This window comes from Loxodonta africana, chromosome X, assembly GCF_030014295.1.
Source record: "Loxodonta africana isolate mLoxAfr1 chromosome X, mLoxAfr1.hap2, whole genome shotgun sequence".
Lineage (NCBI taxonomy): Eukaryota > Metazoa > Chordata > Mammalia > Proboscidea > Elephantidae > Loxodonta > Loxodonta africana.
In genome coordinates, this window is record NC_087369.1 from 15,142,818 (window position 1) to 15,162,406 (window position 19,589).

Here is a 19,589-nt window from a genome sequence, read left to right on the forward strand (position 1 = left end):
AGTCTCTTCATATTATTCCCATGACAGAGAGCTGTGGTTTTTATTATTTATAATCATCCTCCCCCCGCCAAAAAAAAATCATCCAATAAAAACCAAAATAGGAATCCTTTTCTTTAGCAGACTTGCTGTAAGGGCTTTTTTTTTTTTTTTAATCAAAAGTATCACCATTATTGTCTTAATACCTCTGGACATACTTCCATTATGGAAGACGGACCTCATTTATTAGCTGTGTGAATGTGTAACAATTTACTCAAACTGGTCTCTTACCGAGAGACATTGGGATGGAGAATGTTAATCACTATTGCAAAGTTCCCCTCACAGAAGACAGTGCCCGTTGACATTTCCCCTAGCTGTAGTATGTGAAAGTGCCAGTGCCACACCTTGGTCAACAATGGGTATTATAAGTAATTTTTTTAAGTTAATTTTTTTTAATAGTCACATGGTTCAAAATCATAAGGCACAGACCTACCCCTGCACTCTGTTCCTGTCCCTGGAAGCAGCTGTCAGTTTCTTGGGTATCCATCTATTTAGTACATAAGGAAAGCATATATACGTGTGTGTAGGTACCTTACTGCTTTTTCATAACATCTTTCAGTGAAGTTTTTCAGCTAAATACTCAGGGATTAGATTAGGTGGCTTTCAAAAGCACTAGAGCTGAGCAGCAAAAATTTATTGGGAACAGATCTTCAGGTATTAGAGAAAGGTTGTACAAAGGGAAAGTACTCCAGTTTTCCAGGGGGGGTCTTAAATGGATATTAGAGGAGGAACAAAACCTACTGAATGGCTTCAGCCTTCAAAGAAACTGCAACTAACTGATGGAAAACCTCTTCAACCAACAGCAAAAGATAGCTGAAAACCTGATGATTCTTTTGTTTGAAGAAAATAAAAGGTGCTTTCATTAGCTGGTGTCACCTGTACAGTGTTAAGAAATATGAGTAAAACTTAATAGAAGGTGGGAAAAAAAGCAGGTGGTGACAGCATAGCAGGAGTGATGAGGAGAAACTGCAGAGCCTCCAAGGAAGGGAAGTCTATGGGAAGAACTAGATCATGCTCCACGGTTTAGGGGATGAGAGGGGGTCCTCAATACTACTGTTGCTCACCATACGGGTCTGACCGTCTTTCTAACAGTCATACATCCGGCTAGCCCTATGCCGTCCATGAATGTAGACAGAGTTCAGTTTTAAGAAAGGGAAAATTCCAGACTTGGAGAATGGACAAATGCACATCCAACAACTGATGTAGCAATTCCGGTGTGCTGTGTGTAAGATGGAAAACTACCAGCCCATCCATGGATTACTCTTCACCCCGAATGTTTTGTCACTTTCATCCCAAATGTCCCTTTGTCATAAATCATTGCTTTTAAAAATGCACCAGGGTGTGTCCAGCCAAGGGTGGAGTCTGTAGGGTCAGTGGTTTCTGAGAAGTTTACACTGTGGACGTCAGCCAGGAAGCCCTGACGTGACTGAAAAGGCACAGAACACAGGTGTAGACTGGGCACAGCAAAGATGGACAGGCTGTATACACATGTCTAATATAGACACCGAGTGAAGCATCTTAGGAAATGTTTCCGGCTGTAGAAAGTGGACAAAGCCCGATTTGTGCATTTTATTTCCATCACTTTTGGGGGCTAATGTGGGTTGCAAACTCAGTGCCAACATATGTGTGCTCAGAAGTGCCTGACTACGAGGTCGCTACTGATCTCAAAACTGATTTCTCCCCATTGTTCTTGTGTTCAGAAACCACATCTAAGCTCTGCCTGAGTTTTCTGGCTCTTCAGCCTTCCTACGAATGGCTACAGGTTTTCCCCTTACACCCAGTCCTGGTTCTGTCCTACAGCTGTAGGTCACAGCCTCATGCCCCAGTGATTCTCTTTTCCACACCTTCCTGGCTGCCCACCTCTGAGGTCCCATCCCCTCACACTCATTGCTAGACTTGCCTTTTGAACTCCTCCAAAGACTGAGTCACACATGAAATTCAGTACTTAATGATTGCAATATACTTACACAATGCCTAACGTTATTGTCCTACCTCACCCTCACGGGCCTGGAGAAAAGGGCTGCTCTGTGTGGTACCACTGTTGGGTGGCTGAGTCGGGACCTGAAGCAGTCTTCCTGCCTGAAGATCGCGCTGCTGCTCCTGGCTGGTTTACATTACAGCCCTCTGGGTTGCAAAGTCATTGAGGGCAGAGCAAAGTACATACAATAAATACATGTCAGGGTCTCTCCAACTAACAATGGTTGAAATTACTCCTAGATTTCTAGATGAGGACTTTACCACTTCAAAAGCTCTGGCATTGGTTTGAGGTAATCTGAGCTCTGTGTAATAGGTTAGGATATATTAGTTTGTAAATGTTCAATAGGGGGAAAGAGGGCTAAAATCGTGTGTGTGAGGGAGTCATCACTTTAAAATCGGGCATTAAAGTACCACAATCTTGGACAAACATCTTTATTTCAGAATCAAATAAATACACTGGGTAAAATTATGGTAGCAACTTCACACAAGGATATAGTACCAAGCTTACAATTACTTGTTCCAAAGTTATTCAGAATGCAATAAAATTTTTTAAATGCTTGTAATTAGCGCAGAAAACACCTGGCTATATTACTTGCTGTTCAATGGGCACTGGCCATTTTACAGTAAGATCCCATGATTATTACAATACAAAAGAAACCACTCCCACTGACCTCCCAGTAGAGCCTAGAAGGCTAACAGTGCAAATGTTAATGTAATCCAGTCTTTTCCTTAATTGCATTTCTAAAATAGCCTTATATCTTAACTATTACAGATATTTACCAGTTCATTTAACCCTTGGTTTACTGTCTGAGGGAAGGGGAATATAAGAACATAAGGTTATTACAGTCCAAGGTGATAGAAGTGTCACAAGCATGGATCCAGGATTCTAGAATTATAGCAGGATGGCTACTCTTAACACAGGCAGGCATGTGACATTTAGCATGACAAAAGCCCTTGACCTTAGCTTCTTGGGTACTGCTTTGCTCACTGCCTATACACTTTTACAGCATTATCACTAAATAAAACAATGTGTGTACCAGCTGCGGACTTCCTTCTCCAAGGCAGAAGCTTTTGTTTTAAATTTGTACCAAATCTTGATTAAGACTTTTGTTTTTGGTTTGTTAAATCAAGATAAAGCTTTCTGCATTAGGAAAGTGGAAAGCTTACTTTCAAGTGTTAAAAAGCTTACTTGCAATTTTTAAAAATTATTTCAAGATGATTGATAAAAATCTCTTTACAAATAACATCATTGACAAGCAAATACTGATCTGTTGATAACTGACAAGAAACTGAACGTACTGTTTTTAAATAGAAAACTGATTTCATGAGGTTTAGATAAACAGAGACTACAACAAAGGAAAGTTTTCCAGGGGATTTAATCAAGTTACCTACAACGCACACATTCCTGAGTACACCTCGTTGTGGTGACACTGCTTATTTCAGAGCTGTTCCATGTTCAGCTTAACAGGTGTTTCTTCCCAAGAAACTGCACTTTTCTGTCAAATGCACTTGATCGAATAGGAGAATTGGGTTCATAAAACGGATTCATTGCAAACTAGGAAAGAAGAAGGTATTAGTGACCCTGTCAAGTTCAAAAGGCCGACAAATCAAAAGGAAATTAAAGCTTTAAATTAAAAGAAGTCATCAAAGACATTCAAAACAAAAGTCTGGAGACTATGTCTTAAAATTTCATCTCAAATGCTCTGTCCGTTGTTAAATCCTAATGTCCCTTAAGGGAATGTTTGTTTTGACAAGCACCTGTGGAAAACTGGTAGTATGACAAGTGTTGCCTGTATAAGTTAAATTAACTTTCAGGAGCCACCCTAAGTGGGAAATACTCATCTACTGGTATTCATTATAAATACATGGACTAATCTTATAAAGCCCTTTGGCTACATAAATATAAATAAAATCTGCAGTATGCTCAGAAGTATGAAAAAGATATGCCTCACTGCTATTAAAATCACTCTTTTGTGGTAGCTTCTTGAAATTAGGTTTTTAATACTCTAACACAAGGCTAAATAAATGGTCAGTTTCTCAGATAAAGTAACAAGCATATCCTAACACGTGGGAGAAAAATACTAATACTAAATGGAATTAAAAAAAAGAATTACTAATGAGAAAAGGAGTAACTGATTTCTACACCTTAATTACTTGGTATTATCCATTTTTAAAAAAGGGCTGGGTTGTGTGGCATTGATTTCGACTCACAGCGACCCCAGGTGACAGAAAACTGCCCCACAGGGTTTCCTAGGCCGTAATCTATATGGGGGCAGATTGCCAGGTCTTGTCTTTTCTCGGGTGGAGCTGCTGGTGGGTTCAAACTGCTGACCTTTTGGTTAGCAGCTGAGCACTTAACCATTGTGCCACCAGGACTCGATAGTCTTATTTGCTACCTCTGAATATTGACTGTTAAAATTTTATTCCTGTACTGATAGGCAAGAAATCCTGTCCAAATACAGAACACAAACTATTAGGAACATACTTCTGTTAGCACTGCAAGTTCACCACTGACATCCTATTGCTATTCTATTTTTTCAGTAAAATATCAAGAAATGTAGATGGTGCCATTCCCCTGGAGTGACTATCTGATAATGTTAAGAATCACTTCCTGGCATTTTAGGGATCTATATTTATTTAAAAAAATTTTTTTTTTTATTTATTACATTGTAACCTACAAATAAAACAAACCGAAAACATTTTAGACTAAAATTATAAAGCCAGTTTCCCTTGCCTCTTTAGGTTTCCCTAATAAAAACAGTTCTGTGCACTAAAAGGCAGAGAAGGAAGCATATTTACCTTCCAAGTTGTTTTCCTAAATACATGGCCACCTGGCGAGGAAGACGTGCTTGTTGAAGCAGCAGTAAGGGGTGGTTCTGACCATGGGGGGAAAGCTAGTCTGGGACAAAAACTGCAGCATAATGGGGGTAACTCCAACAGGTCAGCTTCCTGTCAAAGGAAGACTCCCTTTTTATGATCAGATTTAGAAAATTCTAGAACATACCATACCTTTATGTACAAATCGTAGACATCGGTAAAGAAGTTCTTTATTCCATCTTCTTGCCTTACGTCATGAAGCATGATAAATCTCATATGTGAAATAGTTAAGGTAAATCTTTCTTAGAAATGAAAAATGAAAAGCAACCAGTCAGTATAATATTCTTCAAATAATCATGTGTAGCGTATTTTGTGACGGTAAAGTTTTTGTGATGGGTTTAAAGTTAGGTTAGTTTTATCTCAAAGAGAACTTAATGGTTTTTTAAGTTAGAAGAAAAACCACAAAATAAATTTCTCTTGATGTGCTTCAGATAAACCTTAGTTTTATATATGAAACTTGGTTTTAAAATCAATCCTTAAATAAAATGTTCTTTTGTTTGAAGCACGGTCAATGGCGACGTTTACATATTTACCTGACTCTCTGAAGCCCATGGACTGAAAGCCTGGCACCTGTGGTCCATGTTCTTCTGATTCTGTAACCCAACATTCAGTTACATGTATTTAAAAGATAAGGATATGACCAGCAGTAACGAATGCTGAGACAAACCACTCGTTGAACTTGTCCACAGTTTTCAAGTACATGTTGTTAGACAGCCACATGTTCTCATCTACAAGGTCGAGTGCGGCATGAGCGATGAACTGGTTCAGGTGACGGTGATCATCCTGGATGACAATGGCAGCAGCAACAGATTAACACCCCCGTGCCGCACCAAGAAGGCCAACATCCTGTCAATTGCTATCCATGGTTTTCTCCCGGGGAAAAATATTTTCTGCTTTTACTGTCTTTATTACTGTCATGATACAACCTGTGTTTTCACATAATACTCTTTTTGAATGTGATATCGAAAACTCAGCAAAAAGAGAACCATAGTCAATTAACTTAAATGGAATGTGTTCAAGAAACAATAGGAAATGTTTCTTTTAATGTTGCAAGACAGAAGTTATTCTGTAACCATTTCAAGCACGTGGAAAAAAAATACTGTTAAAAAACTAAGTCAGTCCTGCTTTCAAAAAGCTCACATCTTACTAGAGGCAAAGGACACATGAAAGAATGCATCAGGGGTGTGGATAAAGGGCTATGGGGGCGGTGAGGGAGAGCTGCAGACAAGTGTTCTTTGCACTGGGCCCCGAGGGTCAGGGTCTGGAGGAAGTGGGGGCGGGGGCTTCCTAGGTAGTGGTACCAGGTGAGCGGCAGAGACAGTGGAGGAGGTGGCGTTCATTAATGACATAGGTCTCTTTCAGGTGAATGAAGCTGACATAGCAAGGTGACATGCTCAGCCTCAGCTGTGAGCAGACAAGTCCTGTCAGAAATCAGAGTGTCCCTTTCATTGGCTGAAATGGCTTCATCGGAGAAGGTGACGCTGTCCCACCACAATGTGGGGAGAGAAAGCACAGCCTGGACTACACTCTCACTCCTGGGCAATGCTCTTTTTCAAATGCATTTGTCAAAGGCTCCCTCCTGGCTGAGGAGGCTGCTCCCATGGCTAGGCTGGGGGCAGGCTGCTGGGTTGCCCTGGAGTCCCTTGCCCAGCTGAAGGATGTTGACTTGACTCAGCTAAAGCATGTTGACGTCACTCATGTTTCCATGACGAAGCTAATGAAATCCTTAGAGAAATGGATGTAGTGTGTGTCTGGCTCAAAGCAGCATTTTCCATTATTTTACACTGATGATCAATCTCGAGAGGTTAGGAGAACACTGTCAAAATGCTTTAAGAAGGTGAGTGGTAGCAGGAGAACGAACTGAGATCAAGTCAGGTGACAAAATATTTCTCTATGCGCTGCCTTGCCCACCACAAGGCAGTCTGAGGGCACAGAAACGTTCTATTAAGTAGCTGTGTGCCACAAAGCAGCCACTGCTACAGGGATACCTCCAAGCCAACATTTAATGAGCAGTGTTCTCATGTGAATCTGAGGAAATAATCTAGCAACACCACCTGGTAGATGTACTTGAAACAAATGTCTATCCTATTTTCAAGGCAAGATCCGAATATCTGAAAAGCATCATACATTGGAAATTATTCGTTAAAATTAATTTTAAAAAGTCAATCCTTATCTTAAAGCACATTACAGCCTATCTTTGGAGGATGGGAGAAAGCATAACTTTTCAGCAGTTTATTAGGAACATGGACTAATACAAAAAGATGGAAAGGACCTGGTTATTCTCATCCCAAGACTCTATGGCTTCTGTTTACACTGGATGGCAGCGTGTTCTTGAACCAATCTTATCTTTCTGGAACCACTCTCGACAACAAGAAGGTGGGAGGCATCACCTCCAGTGCTATTTTCCTGTTTCTGGCGCACGACCTGGGTGACATGGGGGGCAAGCCCCAAGCCAATAAGCGCTGTGGCAGTCTCCTGATCACTGGGTGCTGGAGACTCAGTGTCAGCAGGAGGACAGTAAGTAAGGGCCTCTTTTAACCTTCCCAGGTATAGACTGAGCACAGTCCATCCTGACAAAAAGTAGGACCCACTGGGACAGCATGGGCTTGCATGGTGTCTCAAGGCCTGCTCTTCCAGACCCACTAGTGGTGAACTGTTTCTCTGTGCTTAAGCAGCAGCGATTCAGAGTAAGTGACCCGGTGAACTGAAGAGCAGGGACAAGAGACCTTGAGCATCATGCTAGTATGTGCTCAGTAAGTGTGTGTTGAATAAACAACTCAGAGAACATTTCCTGGCAAGCCTCAGTTGATTCTGCTGGATTTCCACAAACTCATCTGTCTAGGTCTGATCCAGTTCTAAAATCCTATTACACCGTTATCATTATTACATCATAACAACACTTATGAAATTTTTAAAGGTTCTGTACGCACTTTGGATTCTGATTTTCCAGGTGGTAAAAACTCCATTTCAAAAACTGGATTATCATGGTGGCCAACAATTACAAAGTAGAAGCTTCCAGACATTGTCTTCAATATATGGCCCCTAATTAAATGAAAAAATAATATGCATTTTTAGTATTCAATACTGAAAATCAAAAAATAGTTAACAGCAAGCCTAGAATTCAACATTTTACTTAAAACCTTATCTTGTAGGGAAGAATGTCATTAAACTTAGCATGCTTTCCAGAATATGAACAGAGATATATGACTTTTAGACTATTGAAATTATATATCCATGAGATGTCCTGTAGTATCCCATGTACTAAATTTTCATAGAGAAATTGGAAGACCTCCTAAAACAAAATCATAACATTCTCATGAAGCCTGAGAGAAAAAGAGTCAAAAGTCTGGAACATTCGGCTCAAAGGTCCCTGTGTGACTGGTAGAGTAAGCTGGGCTGAACTTGGACTAGCCCGTTAACACTGGCACTAACATCTGGGGAGATTAATAAAGGGTGGCCATTAGGTAGGTACAAGAGAGCCACAAGAGGGCCAAAAAAAAAATTAGCGCGCCTTACAATTTTTCAGGAATGAGTTTTCTGAGGAAGCTCAAGACAACTTTACTTCATTCCATTTGCACAGAAAGGAGAGACACTGTACCATTTATCTCGACTGAGTACCATATTTGTCTTCTTCCTATCTGAAGGCTGTATGCTACAAATACAAGTTTCAGCAAATGCAAAGCTTATGATATGCCTTTTTAGGCACCAATTTATAAGGAAGAAATATTTTTATATTCTAGAAAAGATGGAAGACATAATCCAAGAAGGAAGACTTTCTGAGGCATTAAGAGATCTTGAAACTAGTGTTGACAAGTTGGTTAAAGAAATAAAAATGAAAGTGAGTTGGAGGGGTTAAAATCTGCGATTCCAAGGCTGCTGCCATAGATAAGAGGCAGATGAGTTGGTGGAGGAATACACAGAGATGGATTGAGGTATGTATTTTTAGCACAAGGTTCCAGTCTAGCTCTGCCACTTACTAGTGATGTGACCATAGGCAAGGTCCTTGATCTCCCAATGTCCGATTCCTCATCTGTAAAACAGAGAGATTAATCGTAGTGACCTTACGGTGTGCTTTTGAGGATTACACACTCAACTGCATGAAAAGCACCCAGCACAGTGTCTGGCTTACAGTGAGTGCTCAATAAATGTTATCTAGAATACCATGGAACAGCACTTGCACCCAGGGGACGTGGTGATGAGTAATTCCTCAACGTGGGACACAAATCCAGCCACCTGGGAATGGGCAGTCTCCAGGCCCCTTCTGCTGATTCACATGGAACATGCTATAAAGTCAGAAGAAACTGGAAATTTAGTCCCTAAGGAATTAAACACTTTCAAACAGCCAGCAGGGCACAGCTGGCACTTTTACCTTTAGAATTGGAAGGCTATGACTTTAGAGGAACAAGGCAGATCTGAGAACCTTGTGGCATAATAAAACAGGATTTACAATGTCATTTGGGGGCGGGAACATGCTCCAGCCTGCAAGCCAAACTTGGCCTCGCCCATCCTGTCACTGTTGTCTTTGGCTGCTTTCCCGCTCCCACAGTGGAGCTGAGCAGCTGTAAGAGACCATCTGGCCCACAAAGTCTAAAATACTCTCCGGCCCTTTACAGAAAAAGTTTGCCAACCTCTGTTTTAGAGAAAAGATTACAAAAAGGCCCAAACAGAAAAACTGAATAATAAAGACAAACAGGAATGATACAAAAGCCATACAAAACTAGGAGCATTGGCAAGGATTCTCAGGAGCAAGTGAAGGGAAGGGGGCTGGGAAATCTTAACAAAGTCCACAATGATAGCATTCATTCTTGCTGGAGTAGGTCTCAGAGCTGGAGTCTGCCAAGGGAAGGGCTTGCTTTCTTCAGCACAAGCATTTAAAAAGCAGCAGCAGAAAGAAAAAAATACAAGGAAGATATAACTCCCCACCCCCTTCACCCCCCACCCCCTGCCACACAAACATTTTAAAAAAGTGGGAAATACAGGCAGTCCCCGGGTTACCATCTAGATCCGTTCCTATCTGTGTCTTTAAGTCAAATATGTAGGTATGTTGAAATAGGTGCATATGATTCTTATTTAGCCTTACTTTAGTGGAAGCCCTGGTGGTATAGTGGTTAAGAGCTCAGGCTGCTAACCAAAAGGTTGGCAGCTCGAATCCACCAGGCACTCCCTGAAAACCCTATGGGGCAGTTCTATCCTGTCCTATAGGGTCGCTATGAGTTGGACTCCACGACAGCAATGGGCTTTTTTGTAGTGCAAGAAAAGGCTCAAAGCCTTCTCAATGATTTAAAAGCTGCAGGTGCAGCAAGCGAAGGTGATTGTGAGGAAGAATCTGTTGCAGTAGGGGTTGGTTCAATCCTTTCAAAGTGAGGACAAATTTACATAACATTACAGGGCTACTGAGAGTTGTCTGTTAAGTCAGATGTTTGTAACCCAGGGACTGCCTGCCTGTGTACATATAAGGAAGATAACCCTTATCTCCCCTCCTGACAATACACACACGTACAGGGAAATGCATATGGGAGAAGTGCAGTGCCAAGTACCAAAAACAAAAAAAGTTGCTGCCAAGCGCATTCGACTTGTGGCAACCCCACATGTGTCAAAGTAGAACTGCTCCATAGGGTTTTCAATGGCTGATTTTTTCAGAAGTAGACTGCCAGGCCTTTCTTCCGAGGCACCCCTGGCTAGACTCGAACATCTAGCCTTTCAGTTAGCAGCTGAGCTTTAACTGTTTCACCACCTAGGGACTCTAGGAACTGAAATACTTTATAAGGGTTCTACTACAAACTACCCAGCTGGGTATGACACTGCTTTCTTCAGAGACCTTTCTCTATATACATTCAATCCCTGACTTGAGCTGCCAAGAATTTGATTCTGCGATGAGCTGAAGAAGTGAGAAGGATGTTATTCTCTATTCAATTCTGACAAGGAAGAACTGACAGGTGAAGTGGAAGAAATGGAAACCTTGGGAGAAAACAACCATATTGTCCCAGGAAGGGAATGCCTACAACCATTTAACAAACATTTGTGGGCTTATTAGGCGCCAGGTACGGGGCAAGGGTGAGGCATACTCTAGAATTCCGTGTTGTCCAATATATTGACCTTTCCGCAATGATGGAAGCGTTCTATAGCTGCACTGCCCAATAAGGTAGCTAATAGGCACTTAAAATGTGGCTAGTCTGACTGTGGAACTGAATTTTTATTTCATTTTAATGTATCCATTTAAATTGCCACATGAGGCTAGTGGCTACTGTATTGGATACTTAAGTTAAATTTAAATTGCCACACATGCCTAGTAGCTACTGTATTCAACAGTGTACCTCTAGATCAATGATTCAAAACTTCTTTTAAAAGTTCTATGCCCTCCCTCACCCTCCCTCCACCTAGCAAGCAAGTATCACTTAGAATTCCAATATGTAGTACAAATACAAAGGACTGCTGGAGTTGAAGCACCTACGTTTGCATGTGTGGGAGCACGTATGTGTTTGCTGACTTTTTCTATTGCCTTAAACAGGGGCTCTTAAAGCATCTCCAAAGACTAGGTCCAGAGGTATACAGGAGGCAGTGACACAGAACTTGACAATAGGTTAAACTGGGGAACTGAGGAAGAGGGAAGAACCTACAATGGCTTCCAAATGTCCGGCCAAGGTGATCAGGCAGCATATCAAGATGATGATGTTATTCACAAGATGAAGTAAGAAAGGGAAGGAAGAGGGATGAAAATGAACATGCCAATTTTGAATATGTTGTGGGAGGCAGAATAATGGTCCCTCGAAAATGTCCACATCCTAATCTCAGGAACCTGTACATGCTACCTTACATGGCAAAGGGGAATTAAGATCGCAAGTAAAATTACCATTGCTAGAAATCAGCTGTCCTTAAAACAGGGAGATGATTGTTGATGTTCTGGGTGGGCCCAATGTCATCACAAAAGTCCTTAAAAGTGGAAAAGGGAAGCAGAAGAGAAGTTAGAGGGAGATGTGACTATGGAAGGATGGTCTGAAGACGCAACACTGCTGGCTTTGGAGAGGGAGGATGTGGCCACGAGCCAAGGAATGTGGATGGCTTCTAGAAGCTAGAAACGACTAAGAATTTCCCCCTAGAAAAATGTGGAACAGAACTTCAAATTCTTAAAGAATCCACACCTACTGGACCCACTGAGACTGGAGGAATCCCCGAGACTGTTACCCTGAGATACTCTTTAAACCTTGAAGTGAAACTATCCCCCGAAGTCACCTTTTTTTTTTCCATTATATCCCTGAAGTACCTTTTAACTAAATAGCAGGTTAGCTGAAAAAGAATGCCACCTTTGAGTGTTGTGATCTTTTAAAAAATCATCTATTTGAGATCAAATTGACAACAGTTACTCTACAGCATAGATGAGAAGGTTGGGGGCAGTGAGACTAAGTTAACCAGAGAGAGACAACTAGGACAGAAACAATGAGAATGGTGACACAATGTGAAGAATGGAACCACTGCCACTGAACATAATGTGTTGAAATTGTTGAAAAGAAGTGGGTTCTGCTGTGTATATTTTCACCAAAATACAACATTAAAAAGAAGAAAAAAGAATTCTCCCCTAGAACCTCCAAAAAGCAACACAGCCCTGCTGACACCTTGATTTTAGCCCAGGGACACCCATGTTGGACTTCTATGCCGCAGAACTATAAAGTAATAAAATCGAGTTGTTTTAAGCCACTAAATTTGTGATAATTTTTTACAGCAACAGTAGGAAACTAATATGTCAAAGCTGAAAAACCTGTGAGTATGACTAAAAAGGAAGGAAATACTCAAGGAAGTGTCATCCAACAGATTGTTGTTTTGTGCCATTAAGTTGGTTACGATTCATAGCAACCCTCATACAGCAGAATGAAACACTGCCCGGTCCTGCACCATCCTCACAATCATTGTTATGTTTGAGCCCATTGTTGCAGCCACTGTGTCAATCCATTTCATTGAGGGTCTTCCTCTTTTTCACTGACCCTCTACTTTACCGAGCATGATGTCCTTCTCCAGGGACTGATCCCTCCTGATAACATGTCCAAAGTATGTGAGATGTAGTCTCGCCATCCTTGCTTCTAAGGAGCATCCTGGTTGTACTTCTTCCAAAACAGATTTGTTCGTTCTTTTGGCAGTCCATGGTATATCCAATATTCTTGGCCAACATCATAATTCAAAGACATCAATTCTTCGGTCTTCTTTATTCACTGTCCAGCTTTCACATGCATGTGAAGTGATTGAAAATACCACTGCTTGGGTCAGGCACGCCTTAGTCTTCAAGATGACATCTGCTTTTGAACACTTCAAAGAGGTCTTTTGGAGCAGATTTGCCCAATGCAATACATCATTTGATTTCCTGACTGCTGCTTCCGTGGACCTTGATTATGGATCCAAGTAAAATGAAGTCCTTGACAACCTCAATCTTTTCTCCGTTTATCATGATGTTGCTTATTGATCCAGTTGTGAGGATTTTTGTTTCCTTTATGCTGAAGTGTAATTCAAACTGAAGGCTGTAGTCTTTGATCGTCATGAGTAAGTACTTCAAGTCTTCTTTGCTTTCAGCAAGCAAAGTTGTGTCATCTGCGTATTGCAGGTTGTTAATGAATCTTCCTCCAATCCTGATTCCCCGTCTTCATATAGTCCAGCTTCTCGGGTTATTTGCGTAGCACACAGATTGAATAAGTATGGTGAAAGGATAAAATCCCCATGCACATCTTTCTGATTTTAAACCACAGCCTATCCCCTTGTTCTGTTTGAATGACTGCCTCTTGGTCTATCTATAGGTCCCGCATGAGCACAATTAAGTATTCTAGAATTCCCATTTTTCACAATGTTATCCATAATTTGTTACGATCCACACAGTCGAATGCCTTTGCGTAGTCAATAATACACAGATAAACATCTTTCTGGTATTCTCTGCTTTCAGCCAAGATCCATCTGATATCAGCAATGATATCCCACGTTCTACATCGTCTTCTGAATCTGGCCTGAATTTCTGGCAGTTCCCTGTTGATGTACTGCTGCAACCATTTTTGAATGATCTTTAGCAAAACTTTACTTGTGTGTGACATTAATGATATTGTTCGATAATTCTGCATTCTGTTGGATCACCTTTCTTTAGGATGGATACAAATATGGTTGGCCAGGTAGCTATATTCCAAATTTCTTGGCACAGATGAGTGAGCGCCACTCGCACCGCATCCATTTGTTGAAACATCTTAATTGGTATTCTGTCAATTCCTGCAGCCTTGTTTTTAGCCAATGCCTTCAGTGCAGCTTGGACTTCTTCCTTCAATACCATCGGTTCTTGATCATATGCTACCCCCTGAAATGGTTGAACATCGACCAATTCTTCTTGGTACGGTGGCTCTGTGTATTCCTTCCATCTTCCCTTGATGATTCCCGCATCGTTCAATATCTTGTCCACAGAATCCTTCAACATTGCAACTTGAATTTTTTCTTCATTTCTTTCAGCTTGAGAAATGCAGGGTGTGTTCTTCTCTTTCGATTTTCTAACTCTAGGTCTTTGCACATTTCATTATAATACTGTCTTCTGGAGCCGCCCTTTGAAATCTTCTGTTCAGCTCTTTACCTTCATCATTTTTTCCATTCTCTTTATCTACTGTACGTTCAAGAGCAAGTTTCAGAGTCTCCTCTGACATTCACTTTGGTCTTTTCTTTCTTTCCTGTCTTTTTAATGACCTCTTATTTTCTTCATGTATGATGTCCTTGATGTCATCCCGCAACTCACCTGGTCTTCAGTCATTAGTGTTTAATGCGTCAGATCTATTCTTGAGATGGTTTCTAAATTTAGGTGGGATATACTCAAGGTCGTACTCTGGCTCTCGATCATCCCAAGTTGGCCCCTGGCCTTGTTTTAACTGATGATATTGAGCTTCTCCATCGTCTCTTTCCACAGATGCAGTCGATTTGATTCTGTGTATTCCATCAGGTGGGGTCTATGTGTACAGTCACCATTTATATTGTTGAAAAAAGATATTTGCAGTGACTAAACCAACAAGTAGGAACATCTTATGAAGAGACTGGGACCAAAAGGAAATTCATTTACCCTAAGATATGGGTTCCAAAGCACCATGGAAAAGGTGGCTGGTGGGGAGGGGTAAGTCAAGGTGAAGACATCTGGAGCAATATGGGGACCACAATATGAAAAAGTATGGAAAAAGAACAGAGGCCATGATTGTTTCAGTATGTATCCCTAACACCCAACACAGAGCCTGGTAGATCATAGGTCGAGGCTTGCAGAATGGATCTGGGGTCGGGAGCTTGCAGTTTGGACAGTGTCAAGATGATGCTTGAATGCAGGAATGAGAGGCACAGTGGGATTGAACAGCCTCAGCACTGAAAAAGAACCTTCTGGAAGCTCCAGTGCTGAGGCCATCAGGGTCTCTGAAGTCTGCCAAGGTTGGACATTTGTAGTGTGTATTCAGAGGGTCTACAGCCCCTTGATGAGAAGTTGCTGGTGTTCTTAGGGTACCTATGAAGAAACTCTCCATCACCAGAGTTAAGTCAGGGCTCTCACTTATGGTGCAGACAGCAGCTGACCCTGGTGGATGGGGAGACCTGGGCTTCTCTTAGAGGCAGACAACTAAAGAAATCCAGTTGGTGATATAAGGAGTGCTCTGACTACCTTCAACGTAAGAGAACAGGTACATGATTCAAGAAGTAGGACATTAACTGGTAATGAACAGAAAAATGGGACCACATATCTATGAGGCTACCATCAGAAAGGCAAAGGCCCAACATGAGCTAAAGTACGGGAAACATATTAAGAAAAACAAAAGGCCTTTTTAGGCTACAATCAGTAAAAAGCAAGGGGAAAAGATCAACTGCTTCAAGCACTTGGTACACGTGTAGATAAGAGAGAATGCAGAAGTGCTATGTTCAATTTTCTCTGTTAAAGGGAAAGTTTTCAAACAGCAAGTGTCAAAGACACAAGGTTTGGCAGGCTGTGAACCTCAAGACAGGTATTCACTAATCCAAGTCTTCAGGTCCCAACAAAATACATACCTTGGATTAACAAATGGGATTGTGTAACTACAAGCAGTGACATCTGAGAAACCATGGGACAAGAGGTACGTAAGTGTGATTCCTATTTTCCAAAACAGGAAAAAGGCTTATCTCTGAGTCTGTAATTGGGTACATTTGAAGAGATTAAAGAACCAACAGATACAGGTATTAAAAGCCTACATGGGGTTAGACATCATGCTTTCTTTGGTCCATTAGCTCATTTAATGTGACTCCCTAGACAAAAATTAAGTGGATTATTAATCATTCATTCATGTATTCATCGTTTCACTGAGTACAAGTCATGCCAAGCTTACATTTTCTTTTTTGGAAGAGAAACACGGTAGACAGTAAGTCACTTTACAAAGTATTTTGGGATTTACTTAAGAACAAACTGGAGACCTGTCGCCTGGGTGATAACATGCTTACAGAGTTCTGGTAAAACAGACCCGTCTTGTTCGCTAGGGTAGCCCCAGAGCTATGACAGTGCCAGGGTCACAGTGAACACTCTTTATCTGTTGAATGAGGGATCACTCATAGCTGATTTGACTGTCAATACCCAAAGACCATTAACTAAGTGCTCCCTGTCATTTTATGGCATGGGGTTTCTGGTGATGCTTTCAGGTTGACCTTAACCTAGTCCTGCTCAACATGTAAATCAACAACGTGAAGACAATTTATCAAATTCAGAGATAACATTATAGGAAGGGCAGCTAATTTATTAGAAGACAAAAGTCAGGATTCAGAAAGATGTCCATAAAAAGAAGAATTAGGTGAATTAACAAGATAGAATTTAAGAGGATGAAAAATAAAGTACTGTACCTGAGCTTAAAAAAAGTCAGCAGCAGAACAACAGGATAAGCAAAATCTAGTTTAATCTAGTTTAAGAGCAGTTCATCTATAAGAATCGAAAGCTTTAATTTTTGCAAGCTCAATAAGAGGCAGTAGTTTGATACGGTGGTCAAAAGAGCTAATGCAATTCTAGGCTGCATTAAGACAAAGTTGATGTCCAAGCAAGGGAGAAGGTGCCAATGTTCTCTTCACTGATATCATCTTTGGGAAAGGTACTCAGTTCTGGGCATCACATTTTAAAAGGATCAATAACTCTGAACTGTGTGTTGGGGGAAGGGCAGAATCTAGGCTAGGGAATGCTCTAGAAGCAAGATGAAAAACTGAAAGAATTGAGGATGTTTAACAGGAAAAAAAAGATCTTGTCTGGGGTAGAGAGGGAGCAGGGTACAGCACAATCTATCTTTAAAGATGATATGCTGTCTAATGGAAAAGGGATCTGACTAGGAAATGGATCTCCTCTCTTGAACTAATTCTACTCAATTGATAGTGACTGCCAGGAGCCAGTGCTGAGGGGGATTCTGAGACTAAGTGCAGTCAGCAGGAAAGATTGCTGTGATCAATTATCCATGTCTATTAGGGGTTTGGGAAGGGCAGTGCCTATATGAGTGCCAAGTATTTGCTATCTCCGGATTAGACAGCCTTATTCCAACTCAGACCTATGGCTTATGAAGTTACAAGGAAAGACATTTGGCTCATTGTAATTTAAAACTGTCTAACAAAGAACTATCAGGCTGCCTTGTCAGATGGTTAACTCCAGCCAACACCCCCCCAGAACACTAGAAGTATTTTAAGGGGAGGCTGAAAGACCACTAGTGACAGAGTAGGATAAACTCAATGAACTCAGAGGGTCTTTCCAACTCTTAAGAATTTTAAGTTGCAGACAAATGCAAAACAGAACTCACGGACTTGTTTCCAAAGTCATCCATTTTTATAGCAAACCTCTTCACATCCTCTAGAGGAACGGCCAGAAAACTGCTTTGTGCTCCTGACAGTAGTGTTTCATTTGTTCCAGAGACCTGGGGCTGCAATACTAAGTATAGAACATGTCTACTGCAATGATGAGGAGCAATCGGAATACTACTAATGTTTCTCTAATGTAAAAAATAGAGCCCTGGTAGTGTACTGGTTAAGAGCTCGGCTGCTAACCAAAAAGTTGGCAGTTTGAATCCACCAGCCGATCCTTGGAAATGCCTATGGGGCAGTCTACTCTGGTTTTGGTTTTAATGTAAAACATGTCCATTCATATTATAAACAACTCCCCCACCCCCAAGTGAGGTTATAGTAGCTTTGGAGAACATTTCATCTAATTCTATTTAACTTTGGGGCCAAAGGTTGATCAGTGGGCAGATGCTTTTTAAGAGTGGGCAAGTGAGTCTACTTTTTAACAGTATCTACAACATATTAACATCTTTATAGAACACAGTTTTCATCATTTCACTGTTCTGCTCCAAAGCCTTAATGCTTCTCATCTACAGGATTATGTACCAGTGCGCCAAACGTATTCCTCTGGCACGCCACGCTTTTTTTCTCAACATTGTTGTTCCACCGCTGCTAGAGTTGACTGGAGTCCTTGTTTTTTTCCTCCCAAACTTACCTTGTCTCTACTACAGAGTTATTGTTCTTATTTCTCTTTTCATGCCTGGAATATTCATCCTGACTCTGTATATGCAAACCTTACCCATCCTTCAAAGTCTCAAGTCCCTCCTCCTCCTTGTATTTCCTAAACCAACCTACAGTGTTCTCCACCTTCTATGAACTACTGTCACTCTAGCTGCCTCTTCAAGACTTTAAGCTTTTTATGGCAAGGGACCAAAGTTCATCGTACAGGGCTGTGCACAAAGCAGACACTGACCCGAATCTGTCATCTAGGGCTTAGATACCTTATACCCACAGCACACCACTCCGAGCTCACTGCCCCCAAGAGGGCCCTGCATTTCTTACCCCTTTGCTCACTTTTCCCCTTCCTGTCATGCTCTCCTTTCTGCCCACCATGCCAATGCTACCCATCGAGGTCGTGATGAAGTCACACTTTTTCCATAAAGATGTCTCTGATCACTTTCATCTTCAACCACTTCTTTTTTTTTTTTTCAAATTCTTTACTCAGTCTACAATGCTTCTTAGTTCTTATCTGGTTCTCTGACTGTAGTGTAATAACGTTACTTCTCATGAGATTAGTTCCTTTTCTAATTAGATTTAAGCATCTTGGGGATCGGTCTCAGCTTTATCCTCCTCAGAGCACTGACAACGGTGGATACGCAATAAAGCGTAGCTCAGTGGTTCTCAAACAGCGGGTGATTTTACCCTCTACGGGATATTTGACAATGTCTGGAGACATTTGTGGTTGTCACAACTGGGGATACAACTGTCATCTAGAGGGTAGAGGCGAGGAATGCTGCTAAACATCGTACAACGCACAGGACAGCCCCCCAGAACAAAGAGTCGTCCGACCCCAGGTGGCAACAGTGGCGCGATTGAGAAACCCTGGGTTAGCTGCATGACCTGGTGCGCGTTTGCAGTTTGAAACGCGGGGCAGATCGGCTGAGTGATCTGGGACGGGGTCAGCCCGCCCGGGCTGGGTGGGTCCTGCCTGGCTGCCCCAAGCCGCGACGGGGCGGAGGGACAAGTCCACCACCTCCATCAGGCTAGGTTCTAGGACATCTCCCAGGGCCCCGAACGCCCCCCCCCTCCCCCCGCTCCAGTCCTACCTGCAGCAATACCGGGACAGCAGAGGAGCCCTGCTAGAGCCCGCGGCGGAGACTCGGAATCCCCAGCCTTAGCTAGGACTCTCGGAATAGCCCTCGCGAGATTCGGTGGTTACAGTCTCGCGA

General features: G+C 41.8%; 1 protein-coding gene across 1 annotated transcript; it reads right to left on the bottom strand.

Annotated features, from left to right (window-relative positions):
• Positions 1 to 3,372: 3,372 nt before the first annotated feature.
• TRAPPC2 (trafficking protein particle complex subunit 2) lies at positions 3,373 to 19,581 on the bottom strand. Its single transcript, XM_064277990.1, has 6 exons — positions 19,467 to 19,581; positions 8,868 to 8,920; positions 7,821 to 7,932; positions 5,525 to 5,673; positions 5,023 to 5,104; positions 3,373 to 3,568 (listed from the first exon to the last, which is right to left on the bottom strand). The coding sequence occupies exons 3-6, from the start codon at positions 7,911 to 7,913 to the stop codon at positions 3,470 to 3,472; spliced, it is 423 nt and encodes a 140-aa protein (XP_064134060.1). The 5' UTR covers positions 7,914 to 7,932; positions 8,868 to 8,920; positions 19,467 to 19,581; the 3' UTR covers positions 3,373 to 3,469.
• Positions 19,582 to 19,589: the final 8 nt, after the last annotated feature.